Source organism: Tauraco erythrolophus, chromosome Z (assembly GCF_009769465.1).
Source record: "Tauraco erythrolophus isolate bTauEry1 chromosome Z, bTauEry1.pri, whole genome shotgun sequence".
In the NCBI taxonomy this organism is placed as follows: domain Eukaryota; kingdom Metazoa; phylum Chordata; class Aves; order Musophagiformes; family Musophagidae; genus Tauraco; species Tauraco erythrolophus.
Genome location: NC_141496.1, coordinates 43,372,163 through 43,395,539, shown reverse-complemented (window position 1 = coordinate 43,395,539; position 23,377 = coordinate 43,372,163). Strand labels below are relative to the sequence as shown.

At 43.8% G+C, this 23,377-nt stretch overlaps 2 protein-coding genes across 2 annotated transcripts; both read right to left on the bottom strand.

The window, feature by feature from the left end:
- Positions 1-1,361: 1,361 nt before the first annotated feature.
- Positions 1,362-11,468, bottom strand: ALDOB (aldolase, fructose-bisphosphate B). The gene is made up of 9 exons (XM_009981708.2): positions 11,360-11,468; positions 4,746-4,867; positions 4,254-4,465; positions 3,708-3,762; positions 3,393-3,553; positions 3,080-3,163; positions 2,430-2,604; positions 2,097-2,296; positions 1,362-1,871 (listed from the first exon to the last, which is right to left on the bottom strand). The coding sequence occupies exons 2-9, from the start codon at positions 4,855-4,857 to the stop codon at positions 1,776-1,778; spliced, it is 1,095 nt and encodes a 364-aa protein (XP_009980010.1). The 5' UTR covers positions 4,858-4,867; positions 11,360-11,468; the 3' UTR covers positions 1,362-1,775.
- A 10,229-nt stretch (positions 11,469-21,697) lies between these two features.
- PGAP4 (post-GPI attachment to proteins GalNAc transferase 4) lies at positions 21,698-22,885 on the bottom strand. Its single transcript, XM_009981706.2, has one exon. It carries the CDS (start codon positions 22,883-22,885, stop codon positions 21,698-21,700), a length of 1,188 nt encoding a protein of 395 aa, XP_009980008.2.
- Positions 22,886-23,377: the final 492 nt, after the last annotated feature.

Sequence of the window (23,377 nt, the reverse complement as noted above, 5' to 3'; positions counted from 1 at the left end):
TCCAAAGGATGTTCGTTTTTAAAAGTGAGAAATGTTGCTTCACCTGTACGCAGCCTTGCTTTGGTTCGCGGTGGTGCGTTCGGCAGGCGTCCGCTTGCTGCCGTCACAGTGCCGCTGGCAAAGGCGACCGCCAGGAGCACAGCGTGTGCGACAGATGCCCAGCAAAACAGCAGGGATTATTTCGCAAAGCTACAGCTTTAATGTAGCGCGAGATGGTTTCTTTTACCAGTTTAGGGGAACGTTTTCTCCACTCAAATTTTAAGGGATGCGATCTACGTAGCTCAGTAGCATGCTTCTGGTCAGGAGTAGAGGTTTATTTGAACTAAAGTGCATGGGGACCTGCAGGACCACAACCAAACCAGAAAAGAGCTGTTATTCCTGCCCTCGGTATTGACCTCTGGCGTGCTTTTTGTCAAGTCACATGTTCTTCGTTCATGGTTGAGGTCAGGACAGACCAAATACGTGCATTAATTGTGCAATGATTGGATCCGTATGAAGGAGTTTGGCTATTTATTGCCTTTGTGTAAGAGTGGTTACTAACGCAAAGAACACGAGGAGCTTACAGCGCAGTGATTTTCCATAGTCTCTCTTTCCTTGCTGGCAGGAGCAGTGGCTGGGAGAAGCAGCCTGCCGAGCAGAGTGGCTCCAGCTGCGCAGGCTTGGTTCCAGGTGGCCCTGAAGGCAGGGTGGAGTGTCTTCTGGGTTGCAGGGTCTTTGCCGGTTACTGGGCTTCTCCAAAGTGTCGCTAGTTGGTTGCTGTAGCATGTTGCCAGGCAAATGTTCCTGTATAACCTTAGCTCTGCTATTTCTGCCATTTCTGCCTTTTTTTCGTAACAACTGTCTAATTGTGCTCTAGCTAACAAAGCTTACGTCTCTAACAGGTACGTAGCAACATATCTAAAGTCAAACTGTGGGCCAAGATGCCTTCTGGCTTATTCTATGTTAATTACTGTGGAAAATGCCACCGTAAAAGCACTTTGGAAAAATAGCCTTTGCACAGCACGAACTCAACCTGTGCAACCCTAAGTCAGTGCCTAGCAGCCTCATAACTCGATAACCACGCTTCTCCAGAGGCAGGAGAAGCTTCTGAAGGTAGTGTTATTTATCTGTGGCCTGAGTCCAGTGCGCTGCTCACCATGTACATTGCTGAAGTTTTCTCAGTGTCTGTCAGACTTTAGTCAGCAGGATTAATGTCTCCAGCTGTATCACTATGGGATCATTTCCCTTTGATTTCCTCAGGGTTTCCCAAACTCATCAGCCGTAACGTTTTTTGACTTAATCTTTGTGTAGGCTACTGAAAACCACAGATGTGTGAAAGAAACTGTAAAGTTTATACAGAATAAAGAATTGTGAGACAGGGATTAGTTTTCAATTACCATTTTATTCCCATGATTGAAGACACAGTCAGATTTTTGAAATTCAGGATTTTGGCATCAAAATGTGGTAGTGGGCAAGGGTATGTATTTGAATTGCTAAGGAACTACATGATCTGCCTACTATTCTGGGGACTAAGTTTAAACCGGAGAGAGGGTGGGTTTGTGATTCATTGGCAGCTGTTGTTTGTTGTGTGGAGAGAATCCCCCTTCCTTGGAATGGGCAGATGAAACGAGTATTCTCTCGGTAAATTGTGGGAGTGAAGGGTAGCGAGGAAGCTAATCCATTTTATCTCTAGTTTTGTTTACGGTAAGGGAAATTAGATTTTTTTTTTTTCCTTTCATTTCTGAGCATCTTCCGCCTTGTAAAGAGAGACAAGATGAAGGAACGTTCTTGCACTTTCAGTAGGTGTAGCTGGCAGTGAAAAGTGACTGCGTGGCAGCTGCATCAGTCTTCCCAGACACGACATACTGTCCTCTGCAAGCCAAACTGTTAATCTGAAAAAGAAACAAAAAGGAGGGAAAACCAGTTAGCTTGGAGTAAGAAAGGCAGACGTAGAAACACAGCAGGAGTAACCAAGCAAGGCAGAAATTACAGAGTAACATCCATGGTGAGCAAGAAGCACCAGGAAGGGCGGGAAACAAGAAAAGCCTTAGGAAGGTGACAACATGTCTCCCTTCATGGTGAGCAGCTCCTCTCTGTGCTGGGGGGAAGCTTCATACCTGAACGCGCTTGCGGAAGGCCTCCTGTGCAGCCTTCTTGTTCTCACTTTTGCCCACCCATGCTGCCAGGGCAGAGGCTTGCAGGGCTCTCCCGTATGAAAAGGTCAGTTTCCAAGGCTTAGTCAGAGAGGTTTGATTCATGGCGTTCAGGTTGAGAGAAGCCTCCTCTTCACTCTGACCTCCAGACAGGAAGCAGATTCCTGCAAGAAAGAGGTTTCGAGGCTTAGAAACAGAGTGGTCCAGCCACTGCAATCCCTGACTTTTACATGCCAGAGGTGCGAGCGTGTCAGATGTAGGAGCAAGGCCAGCCAGCGTGAATGCATCAGGAGTCACCGGGAACGGCAGCAGGAACGGTGCGGAGAAGAGTAGTGACAGTTGCTATAGCTACATCCTGAGGGGTGTACTTCTTGGGGCAGGAATACCCAGCCATCACCATGTTGGGTTTCAGCAGTGTCCCTTCCAGGTACACGTGATGATCATTCAAGGCCTTGTAGACAGCAGCCAGAACCTGAAAACAGAAGGATTGAATACAGACCTCTGCTCAAATCTTCACCTCAACCTGCTGTGGAAAGACAGCTCATTCCTTGGGAGTGTGAGAAGATCAAATTGAACTTTGCTTTCTCCTGAGATTTATGACAGAGGTTGCAGCCCTGGAGACATGATTGCTTTTGAGACTACCAGGATACCACTCTTCCTATTTACTGGGTTTGTCCCTGCAAACTGAGGTACTGAAAGAGGGATAAGTGTTTTTGCCCCTAATCCATCTTTTTGAGATTGAGAATGCTTATTTTGGCAGTTTGAGTGGAAATCCAAAAGCATGGATTCTACTCTAGCATTTGCTAATAATTCATTATTTGACCGTGAGCAACTCATTTTTGTGATGCAGTTACGACGGTCAAAACTCTTTGAGATCTGTGAACACAGACTCTGCATAAGATAGCTACTGATTTGTGAAGAGGAGGAGAGGGGCAGAAATCTCTTACCTTTTCCGATACATACTGACAGCGCTGGAGATCATGATCTCCATCAGGCAAGACTTCTGGTTCCACAATGGGCACCAAGCCATGCTAAAAAAAGAAAACCAGAAAAGTCTTTGAGAGTGCGGAACAGAAACTGTCCTTGTTGTCTCTCCTGACTTTGTTGGTATTCCTTCTTGCTGCACTGCCCTTCTTCCTCATCTTTCTCAAAACCCTCACGGACATCCACCTTTCAAGTTACCTAGCTTGTTATCACAGGGAACTAAAGAAGAGAGAAGAGGCAACAGCACCTCAGGAAAGGTTGCTGAAGGGTAGATACCTGCTGGCAGATGCTGGCATAGCGTGCCAATGTGTTAGCATTCTCTTGGATGGCAAGTTGAGAGGGGGTTGTGCTGGTGATCTTCAGCACTGCACGCCACTTGCCAAAGTCAACACCGTCTTTCTTGTACTGGGCACAGCGCTCAGCCAGTCCATCCAGCCCTGCAGATGAAAGAACAGTGCTTCACTGGGAGCAGTTCTTCAGGACGTAGCTCTGAACAGTATCATCACACCAGCCAAGGCTGCAATTCAGGTGAGTCACTCGATGGCTTTTGCTACACTAGTCATAGGTTAGGCTCCTTAGATCTCTTATTACCTTGGATGGTGGTTTCTCCGTTTGTTCCTGCCAGGGGTGCTGAGCCTTTATCCAGCTGTGGATAGCAGAAAAACAGGAAGGGTTACAGAGAGATGGAGGTAAATCTCATCCTTATCTCCTTATCCATGGCTAGTCTGTCTTTGCAAGGCTGACTGTGAGTAAAGTATCAGGCTGAACATACTAAGGGTGCAAAGGAGAGAAATGTTGGAGCAAAGGGGAAGGAAAGGAGTGAATTGGGTAGATGGTTGCAGGGAATGGCTCGAGAGCTCTGTCAGATGCAGAAAGGACTGGATTTGGGCTACTGAATGGAGGGATTTAATTGCAGTGAATGGTGAGTAAATGGAAAGTTCCTGCATCAAATACAAATGTGCCACTGTTTAGTAGTACAAAAGCAATGCAGAGAATGGTGGCAGAGATCTTCTAGTTATTTTAAAACCAAGTACAAAGAAGAAAAAGAGTGTTTGGCAGGAGAGAGTACAGCCCCATATATAATTTTCACTGGAAGCAGGGTTTGGAGCATGCTGCCAGCCGGACATGCACAGATACCTTTATTCCCACCACAATGCCTTTTTCTTTGATGATAGCTGGAAATGGCTTTCCACTGCTGTCTTTCTGATAGAGAGTCTCGTGGAAGAGGATCACTCCCCCAATGCTCTGGCTGCTGAAAGCATCTGAAGAGAAGAGGATCTCTCGGAAAGCCCGGCGATTCTCCTCTGTGTTCTCCACATTGATCCTCTGCAGCCTGTTCCCCATGGTACCTAGCGAGGTGGACAAAGGTCAGACAGAGAGGTGTTAGGCTTGTCTGGCCTCCAGGTCCCAGTATGTAGTAATGAACTGGGTCTTCAGTTCAGATCTTCCTTTCTCAACCTATAATTTGCCAGCTTTTGTTGCTATAGATGCAGCCCTGCCTGGCTGAGTTGTTCTTGCTCAGTCAACAGTTTTTAAGTGTTTTTAATTTACTCCACTGATTTCAAAGATGAAGCAAAGTTAAGAGAAAAAGTCTTGGGTAGTGCTAATTGACTGATATCCAGAACTCACCCACTGATTCATCTGCAGCTAAGATCCCCTTTCCTGAAGCCACTATCCGCTGAGCAATGTCTGAAAGAGCTTTCTTCTGCTCTGGAGACAGCGCTGGGAATTGGTGGGTCATGTTGACTTATCTGTGGAAGAGAATTACTGTTATAAGCTGAGGGAGACTGTACACACAAACTGTGAACCAGAGACACCACTTGGGTATTTCTCTTGGAGGGCTCTTGGTGCTTGTCTGGTGCGTGTTACCATGGGCACATGCCTAGAGATACATTTGCCTTCTTGGCTTGGGGTGTCTGGCAAAACTAGAAGAGAGAAATGCAGGAGACACATGCTAACACATCCTTCCAGAACTAAGGTGGGAAAGACTCTGCATTTTATATAGATTTGCTTAGAGACTAAAGGAAGGTCAGTCTGTCATAAAAACATGTGCCTAGCTAACAAGTATGCTAACTGCAGACTCTGCAAACTTCTTCGCAAAGCACTTACAACTTTTTGGTACTAATCAGAAGAATGCCAATTATCACATTGCTTACCTTTACACATTTTCTAACAATACCCCTCTCCCATTCCCTGGCCTGTGCTGGCAGTATTTGCTACCATGTCCAGTTGCATTTCCATGCCCACCCTTCTTCCTTGTTTTGTAATTCTCTCCTCCCCATGGCTGCTTTCAGAACTGTAGAGCATTGCTTACTCTATATGACCTGGGGGTTTAGAAGGATTCACCACCCATTTGTGTCTTTTCAGCTGTGGCAGAGGCTTACCAGCTGCAGATGCCCAGCATCTGAAATCCAAGTTCTGTCTTGTTATGACAAAATGCTAGATCTTGTTAAAATTTTGGTTATATGGCATTAAATTGCATTTTCTCAGATCATCTGAATAGTCCAATGACTTCCCTATGTGTATAAGCCTGTCAGCCTGAGGCATAAAGACTCTCTTCCCTCTGTTTATTGTATGCTGTAGCTAAATCAACACCTGACCCTGTGTTTTCTCAGCGGGTGGTAAATGCACGAGATGATTAATGAAAAACAACACAAAAGATCTCCAATAACATGTTTTCCTCCAGAGCAGTAGGCCTCTGTGCAGCGTCTGCATTTCCTATTCCGAAACTCAGCCTGAGTTAGAGGTGACTGAGAACATGTCGTTTCCCATTTCACCGGGTGCCAGAGATGGCCAGCAAATACGTCTCCCTGTATCAGCATGTGCTCAGACAAGTCCTCCATCCTCTTCCCTGCAGACAGATACTATGTTGCCAGGGAATCCTTGTCTTGCCCTCCCTGCTGAAGGGTGTAACAGGGAGAAAGAATCCTGAGTCTGGCTGCTGCTCATGATAAGGTAGATGCCAACATCAAGGGAGTTCTGTGCACCATGCCGAATGGTGCCAAAATTTTCTGGCAACAGTACTATCACAGTACTGTGACAGCTATAAATCTGCAACTCTGATTTATAGTTGAAGGTACTTTGATATTGGTCATGTTATTGTGCGAGATTCAAATGGTGTTGTCTGCCAGTACAGACTGTCCGGTGCAGTGTCTAGATGTACCTTTTTGTGAGTTGTTGGAGACTAGAATTCATCCTTGCAGCTTATCAGTAGCAAGTCATTGTAGATTTAGAGGGAACTTGAAGGAGTGCATGATGAAGACTGCGTCAAATGAGAGAAGGTTTTCTCCTTTTCCAAGTGCTGAAATGCCTTCCTGTGGTCCTGCAAAAGCAGCTTCGCTGAAATCCTCTCTCTATATGCCAGGCTGTGGCCAGAGCTCTGGGAAGCATCCTTCTACTGTGGTGACCACAACACCATCACTGCCAGCTCTTACCCTGTGCGGAACTTGAAGAGCCATGGTTTATGCTGCATAGCTAATTAGGTTCACCTGTAACTCTCCTTATTCCTCACCTGATTTCTGTGTCTGATATATCTCTTGGGAATAGGCTTGTTATTAAGATTACAGTAATAATAGTTTATGTTGTAAGCACTTCAGTCAAAACCATAGCACTGTTAAATAATTAGCTGTGCAAAATGATGAGAAATCACTCCAGTAGTTGACCATCTCTATTGAAAAGACTGCAAAATTGTCATCTGGCAAGAATATGGTCTTGTACAAGGTCAAAGCTAATGAATTGCTAAATAAGTAATGGGATTTCAAAGTTGCAGTTTGGAGGTATGCTACAGCGCTAGTACGTGTATCCAGATAATCTTTAATCCAGCCAGCTGAATTACAAGATCTTCAGTCACTCTAGTTGTGTTATTGTGGGTATAATTTCTCTCCAGCAATGCAATAAGCAACAAGACTAATGTCTGTTGTATCTTGCTCATTTGCAGTGTTTGCATAAAGATAACAGTTATCACTCAAAACCAGCCTGCAAAGCAAATTGGCAAAATAAATATGAGTTTTCAGTGGATAATGCAGGTCCAAGTGAGTACTCTGGGAGACTGAAACAATACAGTGTGGTTCCACAATGATGAATTGAAAAACAGCAGATGAGCTTCAGTTTCTATTCAAGTATCTCATTGTGTGTGAAGGAGTAGCCAGAGATTTGACAAAAGGCTCCCCGAAATGATCTGTAAGGCCATGGTGAGTGGTGCCCAGCTACCATACTGAGCTCCAAGGATGAATAAAATGCAGTGTTTCTAACAGAAATCGTGAAGAAATAAGTGCAAAAGGACCCTTGATTTAGGACTTTATTTTTCTGTGATTCTTTCATGATGAGTATAATCTCTGAGGATCTTCCCTGTTGGATTCAGAAAGGGTGTCTCTGCCGTAAGGTACTGCTTTGAGCATTTAAAGACGAGTGGAGAAGTCTTACACTTCAGTAATGCTTCATACAGCTGCCTTTTAAAAAGTAAGCTTTCAGCACATGCACATAAACATTAATGTCTCCCCTTAAAGAGATGGATATGTCACCTTACAGGTCCTGAGGAAAACCAGTTGTGCCCAGGCTCTCAAAGCTGAACAGCTCATTGCATTCTTCCAAGAACGAAGCCTATCTGCCATATTATTCTGCTTTATTTGTTTAATTTTACAACTTTTTCAGGCAGGAAACAGATTGAAGAAACTGTGTTCTCAGTAACAGTATCTAGGAGTTGTCCCACCACTAAAGTTTTTCAAGAAGTTTTATTTTTATTTACCCATTTTAGGCTGTGGGCTGGTATCATAGTGTTAACAACCTCAAGTGATTTCACATTGATTTGACATTGTATGAATACAATGTGTTCTCTTTGAGGTAACTGCTTACATAACATTTCTTGAAAGTGTAAGAAAAAACAAAATAATAAAACTGCACAGAATGCACAAAGAAACCTCAGCTTTATGGCTACCTTGAGTGTTTGTCAGGCTTCAGCAGCTCCTTAAGCAAAGTTCTTTGTTCAGTCCCCAGCCTGCAACCAGCAGGAGGTGGGGGTGGGGGGAAAGGGGACAGCACAGTTGTATAAAGTAAATATTGTACTGCTGAAGTCTCAAGCTCTTCTCAGCTACCATAATGGAGGACTGCAGGGGAAATATCTTCATGGATATCAGCACAAGCATTGCATCCTGTTAATATTAATAGAGAGATCCAAAGGGCAGAGGCAAGACGAACAGCAGAAGAACAAACTGATACATTCCAATTCAGGTCATCTTAGAAACATTAATACTCGTGAAGTTTTCATTGGCATCTTTTCTTTCCAATGACCTCAAGTGACTGGCATTTTCTAATCTTACAGAAAATCTCACCTGAGTCCTGGTTTGCAGACGGGAAAAGATTGGATTAGAATCTGTAAGTTTTTCTCTTGGGTGTCTCCATTGCCTTCTTTTATAAAATTGGTTCACAAAGTGCAGGACCAAACTCTCAAAATACCGTTTGTATCCCAGGCATGTAGCTTTTCCTGGTCAGTTACTAGTAAACACAGCCCTTCAGCATAATCTCTGACAGCAATACAAACCACATGTGCATGTTGTTGTACTGCACACACAAGAGATTCTGCTTCCCAAGAGCAGGATTTGAAGAAGCAAAAGTTGCATATATAGATAAATACATACAGTTGACACGGAGAATGAAAAGCATTAAAAAAAATTAGCCCATCACATGTGGGCACAGTGTTATCCTGGCTGGATTTACTCCTCATTTACACTTGTATGCTTAGGAGAGACAGACATATAATCAGTTACACACCTTATGTTCTCATTACAGTGGATAAATCTAGTTATTGGCCTTACTTCTCTATGGAGCTCCATAAAAAAGCTATTTCTAAGTAACTCTGGTTACTTGGACACTGGGCAAACTGCTAGGTATGAACGGCTGGGCAAGCTTGGCCCCATCCTGCTGACGCAGCACATTCTTATCTAGCCTGCAGATGACACCAAGCTGGCAAGACTAGTTGATACGCTTGATTGCTGGGCAGCCACCCAGAGAAGTCTGGATGGGGCGTGGGAAGAGACCAACAGGAGCACTATGAAGTTCAGCCAGAACAAATGACCCGCCATTGCCTGGGTGGCAGAACCCTGGCAGTGATCCCACCAGGGCTAGCGGGACGGAGGAACAGCTCTTTGGAGAAGGCCCAGGGCCTTGTCAGGCAGTGAGCTGAACAGGGGCCAGCAACAAGGGCCAGCAGCATTCTGTGTGAGCAGGGGTCCGGCTCAGAGAGCCACAGCAGAACAGCAGTTAGCCCCCTCAGCTCAGCACTCTTTAGATCACATCTGGGTACTGCATCCAGTGTTGGGCCCCTGCAGTACAGGAAAGACATGGACAAACTGGAGTGAGTTCAGTAGATGCCACCGAGAAGGTCAGGGGCTGAAGCATTTGCCCTGCGAGGAGAAAGCTGCAGAGCTGGGTGCAATTCAGCCTCAAGCAGAGATGGCTGCGGGGGCACCCTCTCAGCACCTCTCAGCAACCCCCAACACCTACAGAGTTTTGATCGAGGAGACAGAGCCAGGCTCTTTACAGCAGCATGTGACAGGAGAGTGAGAGACAACAGGCATAAGCTGAAACTACAGAGATGCTGACTGGATATGAAGATTTTTTTTTCACTATTGGGACAGTAAAGCAGTGGAACAGGTTGACAGAGAGGCTGTGGTGTCTCCATCCTTGGCCACCCTTGTCAAGACCCACCTGAATAAAGGCATGAGCAGCCTGGTTTGACTTTGTGTCTAACCCTTCTTTGAGCAGGAGGTTGCACTGCAGAACTTCTGATGTCCCTTTCAGCTTGAATTACCGTGTGTTTCTGTGTGAGTTGCTTTAGGGAGTTAAAAGTGGAAGTGGTGCTGTATGTATGAAGGAGCTCTGAGGGAAGAACAGGATGTTTCTCCCTTTGTCTTTGCAGTGGAAGTGAAGGTTTCAGTGTAGAAAAAACATTTGTTTCTGGGTTATAAAGAGTGAGTTAAGGGTATGGGACAAAAAGAGATATTCAGATTTCTGACACATAGAAAAAGCAGCAGATATTTTTGATTGACATAGCAATTTCACCATCTTTATAGGTCCTTTGGGGCATATATGATGGTAAATTGCCTGGTTAGTTTTTGCTCTCTCTTATGATGGTAGGAACAAGGGTTTTTTTCCATCTTCATACTCTGTCTAGGGACCTTGCTTCAACATCCTGTCTCAAGTGGATGGGAGTATGTGGGACCTGCAGCTCTCTGTCCTGATTCCCACATTAGCATCAGAGCTATACTCAAGCCCTGGGCAAATGTAACCTCATTTCATCTCTCTAGCAAACATGAAAGGAGGTTATGTACTCAGGGACCTGGCCTCTCCAGTCAGTGCAGAGTGCTCTTGGAGCACTCACAATAGCTGGAGATGGCTGCCATGGCAAGAAACTGGTTGGAAGTAAGTGTGGTCATTAGGGTAAAGCTACTTCTCTCTCAGAGCTAGGCTCTTCTCAGAGAAGGTAAAAACATGCTGTCAGACTTGTACGAGAATTCACATCTTGTTATGCCAGCAGGGGAGGCTGGGGGAAGCAGTGGTGAGGGTTTCAGGTGGGCTAAATAGTTTTGGGTGCCAGGCACATCGGATAGTTGAGAAAGTGATGGAGGATCAGAGACTCAGTGAGACTTTGAGTTTGTTGAGCAATTTCCTGAAGCTGGCTGTTCACAACTTCAAATGTTACGGCCTAATGCAAGAGCAGATTTTAGTTTCCTGCACTGCAAACCAACTTAATTACCCTGCCGAAGAATCTTATCCACGATACTGCACCAATATTTCAGAAGAAGCAGCACAATGAGCACACATAATTACACTTCTGTCAGCAGTGGTGTTTGCCAGGACCAGCTGCATTCTCCAGTCATTCTCTCTTCTTCTTGCAAAACATAGACTTACGTACTCCTCAAACATAAATAAACACATACAAAACAAAGCAGTAGAAAGCAATGTAGGTATGTTTTTGCTCTAGTCCCCTTAGACTAAGGATCCCCTTAGTCCAGGAGTTCTAAATGAACGAAGCTAAGTTAGAAAACAAGTGTTAGCAGCAAACAGTCACATTGGAAGATCATTGCAGAATGGCTGAGTGCTTATTTCTTGCAAGCTGTTCCTGGAATGAAAAAATAAAAACAAACCCAAAAACAACTCCCCAAGCCCACTACAGATAAACACATCATGTCTCAGCTGCTGATATACGTACCACCTTTACAGTTTAGAAATGAAATTATTATACTTACTTGTTTGTGGACAGTGCCTCTGCTGCTACAAGCCTCTGGTGAGGTGGTTGCAGACAAGGAGACCGAGTCCTTCTAATCACTAACTTTTATAAAATTCTTGAGAGGTGGGGCTTGTTTTTTTTTCCCTCCACTCCTTCATTCTCCCTCCTCCTCTGGCTGGCTGGGGAGGTGTTATTGCTCAAGGTTGGTCATTGGCTGTCGGACCACAACCCACACACAACCAATGGGACCTAATCTCACTCCTGGTGTTCCTCCCTTTTCCCCTCCCCCGAATATATAAGGCCATTCCTGATGTGGTGAAACAGAGACGTTTTCCAGTTATTTCAAATTATTCCTCCTCTTTCTAAAACAGAGTGAAAAGATCTACAAGAGGAACCATGGAAATTGTTTACAGGGATCTTGGACATAACCTTCGGTTTAGGGCTAGATATTCTGAAAGTTTATACTTGGAAACTACACAGTACAGGAAGGAAGAGTAAAAAAAAAATGCGGAAACAATGCGACAGATCCTTAATTGACATGAGTTCCTATCATTTCAGTGGCTTCCTAAGAGTTACACTGATTTTCCTCATCTGAAAATTTAGCACAGAAACATGTTTTCCTTTTTCAGTTAGTATATATAAAGGCAAAATGCAATGTTATAGTATCACGGTTAATGAAACTGCAAGTTCTGATTTCCTTTAATGCAGTCTATGTGTGAGAATGATGGTTATCAGAAGAAATGTGCCCACATTGAGGTGCACAGGCACAAGACAAATTTTCCACCAAAACCTCATTGAAACACCTACCCATATTACAATGACATACAGGCGCCTCAGTTGCTTAGCAAAATTTTTCTGTGAAAAATGCTAATGCTCTATAACCAGTATATCAGCATTCCGGTTTATAAGAAATCACACTACAGCTATTTACCAAATCCAGGTAGATAGACTTGGTTATTTTTTTAATTCCATGCTCCCCACCCCCCTACCCCCACCCCACTGCAGGTCAGTACTCCTGGAGGGAAGTAGAGCACAGGGACGGTTAGGCAAACATCATACCCTCAGCAACAGCGCGCTCTGCGACCTTGGACATTAGTAGGTCTTTACGACAAAGACCTAGTGTTTGCCTGAAGAATGACGTAGTTTGTCCATTTGTTTGGCTTTGGTAGTGGCACCTTTAGCCTTTACATGGAGACAGTGAGACATCTGCTTTCTCCTCTCACTGAACGGTACTGTCTTCATTAGGGCACTTCCTCCTTAAGTCCATCTCTTCTAGAGCTGGATGCCAAGGTCAGTGCCTGTAGGAAATTTTAACAGCTTACATGCTGGCAGCAATATCATTCTGTGCCCATCAGCAGAGAAACCTCTGAAAAAGCTGAGGGTACAGTCTAATTGAAGGCCTTGTGCATGTGTTGTTTTGTTTTCTTTAACATTCTGCTTCCTGATCCGGATCTTTTTCCTGAAGAATGCTGGGCTACATAACATGGATATAAAGCCTTCCCTGCTTTACAGTGTTTGCTTTACATTTCATTTCTTCTGTCCTAGCAGGAAGATGAACCCCATGGTGTATTAAAGTTTCTCCACCACAAACAGAGGTATCTAGTATGGATTAAAAATATTTTTAATGAAATACATTATCTAAGACCCTCTTGAGACCAAGAAGGGGTCATACTGATGGTCTTCTTCAGGGCCACAAAGAAAATCAGAGTTTGAGTCCTGTCATTCCTGGTTGGTTAGAAGCTGTTCCAGGTAGGAAAGTACTTGAAAGTGTTTCTTTCCTAGTGTCATCTGTGATACAGTCCAACAGACTTGTTAGAGAAAAGCTGAGGGGAGTCTTCTTGAAAAAAAATAGTGTCTGATATTTAGAAACCACTTTAGATAATCCCCTGCAGCCCACTTTGCATTCTTAACTCATTCAGAAGTATACCTATGTATTTCCAGGTGAGTAATGGCTAGTATGTGCCTTTCTAGTCCTTCTTAGCCACTATCCAGCACTTCAAGTACTAGGATTACAGGTCCTAGCAGGGATTCTGAGGACTGAGGAGAAAAAGGAGTGGATGGACATGATGGTTAACTTCTTAACTTAATTTAGGAATGGGAGCCTTTTCAACAAGAATATGGAATGAGCAATCATGCTAGATAATGTCACTGTGAGGTTCAGTACTATTAACATGCAGAACCATGGCGCTGACCTTGCTGTGCAGAAATTAGTAGTACAGTGATATTAAAAAGGTGCTGGAAAAGAGAACATACTTTCACCATCACAGCTGTGAATCATAGTTTGGGGATACTTGTACCTCTAAAAATTAGGTTATAGCGGTATCGTGTATCCTTAAATGGTAACAGGAATAAACTTGCATCATGAGGGGAATGCAGTGTACTTGCATTCAACCAAGCAACTAACCTGCCCATAAAAAATATCAAACCACTGCCTGCACAAATTATTCTGCAGCAAAATTGTTGTATCATCCAAGTTGTAAATCTGATTCCTTGAGTTTGTGTTTGAACTCATAGTGTTGCCAACTCTCTCAGCTTTCCAGTGACCCAACTAATTTTGGAATGGTTTCTTTTTTGTTGCTAAGCTATTTTGAAGTTGCTAAACTATTATCCATCATATTTGAGAAATTGTGACAGTCTGGTGAAGTTCACACCAACAGAAAAGGGGAAACATAGCCCACATTTTTAAAAAGGGAAAAAAAGGAAGACCCAGGGAACTCCAGGCCAGTCAGTCTCACCTCTGTGCCCAGCAAAATCATAGAGCAGATCCTCCTAGCAACTATGCTAAGGCACATGGAAAATAACAGGTTAATTGGTGACAGCCAACGTGGTTTCACTAAGGGCAAATCGTGCCTGATAAATTTGGTGGCCTTCTACGATGGGGTTACAGCATTGGTGGATAGGGGAAGAGCAACTGACATCATCTACTTGGACTTATCCAAAGCATTTGACGCTGTCCCGCAAGACATCCTTGTCTGTAAATTGGAGAGACATGGATTTGATGGATGAACCACTCGGTGGATAAGGAATTGGCTGGATGGTCGCACTCAAAGTGTTTGTGGTCAATGGTTCAATGTCTAAGTGAAGGCCAGTGACAAGTGGCGTTCCTCAGGGGTCAGTACTGTGGCCAGTGCTATTTAACATCTTTGTTGGTGACATGGACAGTGGGATCGAGTGCACCCTCAGCAAGTTTGCAGATGACACCAAGCTGTGTGGTGTTGTGGACACACTGGAGGGAAGAGATGCCATCCAGAGGGACCTTGGCAGGCTGGAGAGGTGGGCCTGTGAGAACCCCATGAAGTTGAACAAGGCCAAGTGCAAGGTCCTGCACGTGGTTCGGGGCAATCTCAAGCACTAGTACAGGCTGGGCAGAGAGCAGCCCTGAGGAAAAGGACTTGGGAGTGCTGGTGGATGAGAAGCTCAACATGAGCCGACAATGTGCACTGGCAGCCCAGAATGCCAACCGTATCCTGGGCTGCATCAAAAGAAGCGTGGCCAGCAGGTCGAGGGGGGTGATTCTGCCCCTCTACTCTGCTCTTGTGAGATTCCACCTGGAGTACTGTGTTCAGCCCTGGCGTTCCCCAGCACAAGAAGGACATGGAGCTGTTGGAGCGGGTCCAGAAGAGGGCCATGAAGATGATTCAAGGGCTGGAGCACCTCTGCTATGAAGACAGGCTGAGAGAGTTGGGGTTGTTCAGCTTCGGGGTTATCTTGTAGCAGCCTTCCAGTACCTAAGGGGGGCCTACAGGAAAGCTGGAGAGGGACTTTTTACAAGGGCAGCGTGTAGTAACAGGACAACAGGCAATGGCTTTAAACTGAAAGAGGGCAGATTTAGATTAGATCTAAGGAAGAAATTTTTTACACTGAGGGTGGTGAGGCACTGGAACAGGTTTCCCAGAGAAGTTGTGGATGCCCCATCCCTGGAAGTGTTCAAGGCCAGGTTGGACGAGGCTTTGAGCAACCTGGTGTAGTGGAGGGTTTCTCTGCCCATGGCAGGGGGGTTGAAACTAGAAGATCTTTGAGGTTCCTTCCAACCCAAACCATTCTACGATTCTGTCATTTTTTCAGAGTTTTGTTTGTGTGAGAATTGGTTACTTAAATATGTATCTAACAAAATACAGTGAAGATTTTCTGCATGAATTATGACTTTATCTGTTATTGAGGGAGCTAATATAAACCGTGTTGCAATGTAAAAATCTTTATAGCTCACTCAAATCTTTGAACCATCACTGCAAATGATGCATAAGTAGTAATAGCTTAAATGTTCATTGTTGTGCCTTAAATAGCACGGAAACAGAAAATGGTGGTTAGCTGTAAAAGAGGTGGATAATGTTAAAATGCAAGCATCTAGCATTTTCTCTCAGAAACGTGGCACAGCATAAGTAAATTTTGTATTTGAATAGCTTGGAGATTTTGCTGATGTTGACTTGTCCATCTGAAATTACTATACAAAAGTTGACAGACGTATACATATAAAATTTTTAAAGACTGCTGAAAACTGTCTTTATGGGTGGCTTGGGTTATTATTCAGGTCTTAATTTGTGGATTTGCATTCTGGAGTTTGACAATGCAAATACTGGATTTTCATAGCAGAAGTTAATTTAATTGCTGTCTTTGTTATAGCCAACCTTGCTGTTGAGGGATCTGTCAGTTTGGCATTGAAGTTTTGAGTGAAGACTGTTGCTGGGTGAAGTACTTTAAAATCAATGGAAAGCCTGGTTTAAAGGCAATGGGTAAAACTTTTAGAATTGCTTATGTTTCTTCAGCTTGATAATTGTGGATTTTCTGTGTGTTTCTAGCAGTATCATTCTGATACTGATTTTGCCTTTAATTACTCATATTAACTAGCATTTTAAATGCAAATAATAAGTAAATGTGTAGTGATACAAACTGTAGTACTTCTGAGAAAGATGAAAAAGAAAGAAATGGATCAAGCAATTTCAGAGATTACATGGTCATCAAGACAAAAAGAAAAAAGTTAAATCTTCCGTTTGCACTTAAGCAAATGAAGTACTCTTAATCTTATCAACCCTTTTATATGTGATCAGGCCTGTAAAAGGGTTTGAAATGGAATGGAAAAAACCCTGGAAATTGGAAGAATGTCTGAGTATAGTATGCATCCACGTGAAAAACACCTGGCTCTGTGTGCCCCAAGAGAGTGCTGCCTGTGTGATGGGGTTAAAGTCTCGTCAGAGCTGACTTGAGCTGAGTGGACTCTGCCTCCTCTTCACCTCTCCTCACCGTGCTGGATGTTTCCTGTTTTCTGTACCCTGCAGTCTTGCTTAACTGTCTCAAAGTCCAGCTTGTTCACCCCTATCTAATCAGAGGTATTGTTTATTATGTGGTTTGTTTTCCCCATTCAGCTACAGCCCTCAGCCCAACGCAGAGATCCTGGCCTTTAACCCCACTGGAAGAAATCACCTGTATTTCTGTCTCCGCAGCAGTGTCTGTAGACACGTACATCAGAGAAGGTATGGAGGGTGCTGGGCTGAACTGACTCAGGCCCATAAAGTGGACTGAGGGGATTGCACAGGAAGGGTTTGCTTGCTCTTTGTTCTTTGCTTCTTAAAGCTGGGCTGCAACAAACATCATGACTTGGAATGAAAAACAGGCAAGCATATAACATATATTACACATAACACAAATCTTTGTAGTAATTTCAATAGTAGAGATAACAAACAAGGCTTTCACTTTAAACGAGGCTGCCCGTGGCAACATTTCTGGGCTGTGCAAAATAGCTGTAACAGGACATGAAGATAAATGCAGTAGTGACGCTGGTCTCTATGCCTTTCTGTTGACATTTTGTTTTTAAAAAAGGAAGTAGGCAAACAACTGGCTGCTATAATGGGAGACACTTAGCTGTTTATTACCTGTTTATCTAAGAAGCACATAATTGCCCAAAAAAGTACACTTAGGTGCTGCATGTTAACACTGGTATACGGTTTGCAAAATACAAACTACAACAGATGTCTAAGTGGACTAGTTTGCTGAAAAAACATTGTAGACATGGTTTCTGCACTGCTGGAGGAACACTGGACACTATGGCAGAAATTAAAAGAGTAAGTAGGCACTGAGGAATACATAAGCTGGCCAGAGGCTTACTAACAGGGCAAGAAAATATAACCCTATTTTTCTTCGTCGACATTTAAAAATCGCCAGTGGTTACACAGCTAGGAATGTGGCATTCATAGCTTGCCATGCAGAACAAAGTCTTGGAAATGGACATTGGTATTGCTGACTTTTAGCCTATAGGTGCTCAAATAAACTGGCTGATGGGGAGGATTCTCTCAAAGCATGAGCTGTCAGGACAGTTTGTGAAAATGAAGTCAGTCAAGCAACAGAGACACATGCAGGGAAGAAGCACAGACCATGGAGTTCATAATTCTATATGCATTTTTGGCAGATGTATGTTTTACTGAAGCTTACTCAGAACCATATGTTGGACTCTGCCATCTGCTGAATTTGGATATAAAGCTGGTGTGGAAATACACAGAAAGAAACTAACTTTGGCAGGGAAACTGCCAGCGCCTTTGTAACTACAACTGTCTCCCACAGAAATATACCTTTGTTATTTTGTGAAATATACAGCCTTTCTATACAAAAGTATACTAAGGTTAAACTCCAGCACTTAGAACTTGATTTTGTCACAGGTCTCTATTAAAATGTCTCCATACTTGATTGGAGAAGAGCCTGAGCAACCTGATTTGGTAAGATCTGCTTTGAGTGGGGGATTGGACCAGGGGCCTTCAGAGCTCCTTTTCAGCTTGAATTGTTGCAGGATCCAAATTATTGCATCCATGCAGATATATGCAGATGCGTCAACACAGAAGTATCTTTCTTAGTCAAAGAGAGCAAGGAGAGAGATGGATCTGTCAGTCAGGAAAACAAACAGTGGCATACAGAAAGAAGAAACAATAAGAGTTTTAATAGAAAGTTTATTTGGTAGAAAGTTTGCTTGTAAGTATCTTTAGAAAAAAAAGTAATTCATCCTGCATCCAGCCAATTGCTGTTGAAATACCAAGTCTGGCAATTAACAGCTCCTCACAACTGAGAGGAAGGCTTTTTCCTTCTCTTTTTAAATGCAGTGCCTTCTCACTAAGATATTGATATGTACTGTAGTTAGAAAATCCTCTTGGGCTTCTAATCTAATAGAGACCTATAAATTTATGCTTTGTGTTCTGCCGGAATCATGCTTATGTTGGACATGTCTTGGAAACAAAGGTATTTTTTGTCTAATTGAGTAACTTCCCCTGAATCTGCTTGGACAATAATGCTTTGAGCCCTGCTGTCTGGCTCATCAAGAATCCTCTTGTGCAAGCAGCAGCTGCTGCATTGAAAAGTAGTCTCTGAACTATTAGGAATGAACTAACACCCAAGAAAATCCATATTGTTTGTTTCAAAAATAGTTGCTAGGTTTGTTTTAATGTGAATAAACCCAAACTCTTAAGGCCACGTTTCAAGAAGTTAATGCTGCGGCTTGAACTTACTAAGCCTGCAATATGGCAACTCAGCTCTACTACCCTGACAGAAAAAACAGGGAAAGACGTGTGTTTGAAACTGCATTTTTAGCCCAAGCTGTGGAACAAAATCCAACAGGAATTAAGAACTCACTGTAACCTCTCATTTTCTGTTTCAAGGCCGAAGTACACTTGTCCAACTTGTCATTTCTAATAAAACACGTGGCACAGAGAACAGAAACAAAAATCAGTCTACTTGTACAAGTTCAGAGGCAGCAGCAGAAGGACCGCTTGCCTGAGATGCCACATTGACACGGTGGACACTGAGCAAGTTCCTGAGTAACTCAGAAATAGCTCCCAGCAGGGTCAGTAAAAGAAGCACCTGTGTTGTAAAGGTGAATTGGGCACTCAAGGAAACTATTCCAGAAGGACACGAAGAATTTATTAAACTGCTCCTTGCAAAAAGGAGTTCATTCTCAACAAGTTTATCTGAAAGTCTCTCACTGGCAAGTTCAGGTTGTAGGCCCTCTGCATATTGTTTGGTGTCCCAGCCAACTTCTCTCATCTCTTACGACCTGAAAATTGCCTCCTAGTTTAGAAGGAATGCCTCAAATTCATGTTCTTAATTTTCAGCTATGAAGCTCAGTGACATTACTGACCTCCCTGGACTTTTGGGACGACAAATAAAGCATTACTGGGCAAACAAGGAAAATAACTTTGAAACAAATGAATAAATCATTTCCCACGTCAAAACATTTATTAACTGCATATAGTTAGTTGTGTTCTTTTCTAAGGTTTCTTTCTTTTTCTTCCTCCATTTTCCTTTCCCTGTCCCATTTATTATACCTTGCCATGAGATTTTTTGGCAAGAATGGGTATGAATGGACCCTCATGAAAAGAACAAGGCATTGTCCCGGATTTGTAGAGTACAAAGACAGAGTGAAGAGAAAGCACACCACATGGAAACATTTACAGCTGAAGAAGCAGAAACAAACGAGTTGTATTTCCTCACACAGGCACTTAGTGGAAAACATATAAGATGACACTCAAATCTTGCCATCTTAACTATATTATTGTAAAGCCTGAGAATAAGTTTGCCAACCTGCCAATGTGTGACCACTCAGGTATCTTTGGGATTTTCAGCAGCTGTGAATAAATAGTGGTTCTGCCTGTGAAATTTTTCCTGTGTCCTTGGACATGGAAATCCGCAAGCAGTTTTTACTCATAGAAAAGCATCCCAGCTGATTACTAAGAGAGCAAAACACTGCTCTGTGTTGTGATGCCATTTCTAATCGGCTAACTTACATTATACATTTGTGTTGTGCAATTGATACTCGTCATGTGCTGACCTGAGGGTATGTGATCTGGCTCTGCACATGTTGCTGGAGGTTTGCAACTTTCTTTGGTTTCATCTCTCAGGAGTTTTATGTCATTCACATCTACGGCCAGACTTTTTAAGAGCTTAAGGCATAGATCACCTGGGAGAGACTGGGGGAAAGAATATTCAAAGTAGAGATCTTCCTTCACCAAAAACAACCAACCAAACAACCCCTACTGACTGAAACTTGACAAAAATATTGTACTTGGTTCATTCCAAAGCTAGGAATATGGTTTCGAAACCAGTTCAACCAAACTCCATTAATTTGATTCAAAGCCTACTAAAGGCAAGGTGGGCTTTTCATTAGACATAAACATTCGTGTGCCAGTTTTGGTTCTCTACAAGATCTCTGTTATCCGCATGGTTTTATATTTAACTGTGCCCACAGCTGTGGTACAAAGTACTTATCTCAAATGCCGAACAACCAGAGCACATTAAGTGACTCTGTCAGTATCGGAGTGGCCCCTTGATGCGTTGTGCTAGTGTTGCTTGTTTTTATGAACAGCTAGCTTTGTTTCCTGTGGATATTTTGCTTGCTGCCAGGTGCAGTGAATGAACCGCTAGGCTGAGCTGTGAATGACAGCTCTGAAATGAAACGAGAATCCTGCACAATAGCGGCACCTAATCTAATCTTTCCTTTGGCTCTGTGCTGATAGGAAGTCAAGGTAAATTCATGTTGAATATTTTAAGTCCAATCAGCAACTGATAAGGCCTCTTTTAACGACCTAGATCCGCTACAGTTAGTGATGATACCAACCAATTTGGTAGTCATCCTATGTTGTTTATAATGTCTGTAATGGATCAATGAAAACATGCATTTGTGATCTGGCTCTGTAACACGAAAGACTGTTATTCTCTTTTCCTATTCCTACCTTCACACGTGACTTTTAAGCAGCAGAGGCTTTGTTTTTAAGAGCCTCTGTTCCAAGAAAAAGGAGTGGGAAGGAAGTGCAGAAAGGATGTGTAGAGGGAGACAGTAACAAATAAATGCTTTGTAAAATTAAGGAATCTAGGCAAAATTGGTGAGAAAGTTCACTGCTGCTTTTGAAGGTCTGCCCAAACCCACAGCTTTGAAACAGAGGTCACACTAGCAAGGATAGGAAAATATAGGCTTTCCCTCCTCACTAGCTTAAATTTGAAACGTTCACTTTGTCCAACATTGCTGTTGCCCTAAGGTGAGGATTTCTGAAATGAATGTACAGGAGAGTAGGCAGTATAGCTATTTATATTGATGTGAGAGCTTTTCCCTAAGAATGATTAAGGAGAGGAGACAATCCACACCCTCAGCTGGAATCATCCACTCCCCTCCCACATGGTGCATGGTGTTTAGTTCCAAGTATATATTAAATAGAGTCTGCATGTACATCTTTATTTTTAAAGAAAGGTGTTTTTTTTGGAGAGTTATTCTTTGTCCACTTGGAGGCATAGGATGCACAGTGTGAACAGCACATCTGAGTTCACACGCACTGTCTCTCTGCCCAGTGGCAAGTTCTGTGGGCTTTGTGTCTGGAGAGGCCCAAACAGATCACAGCAGTTTTGGGTTGTCGTTTAACCGAAGGCTGGAATACATCCCCACGTGCCGGACCAGGTTGGGTTCCACCACGTAGGCGTTCTCCCCCTTAGTACGCAGCAGTGAGTAGAGGGCAATGTCCTTAGCAAAACCCTGGCGGCAGTGCAGCCCTTTCAGGTAACCTAAGGCACGGCGGGCAGATGGAGCAGAAAACAGCATGGCAGGCGTGCAGCACTCGGTGACCGGCACAATATTATACAGTGTGGGGGCCAGCCGGCGCAGCTCCAGCATGTAATGCCGTCCCACCAGCTCCGACAGAGCCATGCTGTACAAAGCAAAGAAGACGACCACGGGCCAGCTGAGGCTGGGGCGCCCAGCTGCCCAGGAGTACACACAGTTCAGCACGGGCCCCAGGAACATGCCCAGACCTAGCCACTCGAGGATTCTCATGGGTTCAGGGTTGAAGTATCGCTGAAGCCTCTCGGGATGGTAAAGCTTAAAGTAGAGTGCATCTCTGAGGTATGGTTTGGAGAACCGGGCCAACAAGAGGTGCTGCAAGACAGCAAATATTTCCTCCTCTGGCACAGCATCATCTTCCACTACGAGAATGTATTCTGGGTTGTACGCCAACAGTGACTGCTCAAGGCAGAAGACATAGTCCTGCTTCTCCTTCTCGAACTGGTTCACTCTGGGGTCAGAGTTCTCCCCAGTTTTGTCACGACTAACCATAGGAAAGAAGCTGCTCAGCAGCCTGACATCCTGATGGCTACGGGGGTCTGACTCCACATTACAGAGGAGGATGCGGTGGCTCCAGCAACGTGCACCACATTTCTGGAGGAGGCGGTGGAAGTGGGAGGCCACTTGCAAGACATAGTGGAAATCGTTCCGTCTCTGCACAGTGATGATGGTGACCAGCAACAAGGGCTGGAAGGCATCACTGCCAGAGGCCTCGGAGGTGTTTGGTATCTGCAGCTTCTCAAAGTAATGGAGAGCAGCCTGGCCCTCCTGTTGGTTCTGTTCCAGAAACTCCTGGCTCATGGGGTTCAGATGCCAGCGCCGCAAATAGAAGTAAGAGTGGAGTAGCCGGTGGCAAATCAAAGGTGCAAGCACACCAAATGTCACCACAGTCAGTATGAGGAGATGGATAAAAGGACTGGACCAACGGCACCACCTCCCATAGGGCTGCCAGGCTTGGTGTAACATGGCTGCTGCAGAAGGAGGGCACCGCTGCTCTCTCTACTTGTGTCCTCATTCCTTTACTTCCAATGCATCCTCCCTAGATTGCAAGGTATCACTGGGGCAGTGGCTGCCCAACCTGAGCAATTTGTCCAAGCCTAGAGAGGAAGAAAAAAGATGGTTAATGAAATAGGAACTCTCAGAGTGGGAAGACTGTGAATTGAGAAAATGGAAAGCTGAAGGTTAGTCACTGAGTAAGAAAAAATAAAAGGCTCCTGAGGAGTCCCTTGTGGTGGGCATCACAGATTTGTTGTGGGAGGTTGAGGAAACATGAGCCAAACTTAGTTTCCAGCAAAGTGCCTCTAAGGCCTTTTCAGCAGGTAGGAGCTCTGATCTGACTTAGCTAGATATGACTTTTTTTGTGTTTGTTACTATGCTTAAACGCATAACAAACAGGCAATGTGGATTCAGGATGTGTGGAAATCCCTTGCTGTTAAAGGCAGAGAACTTTGATACCAC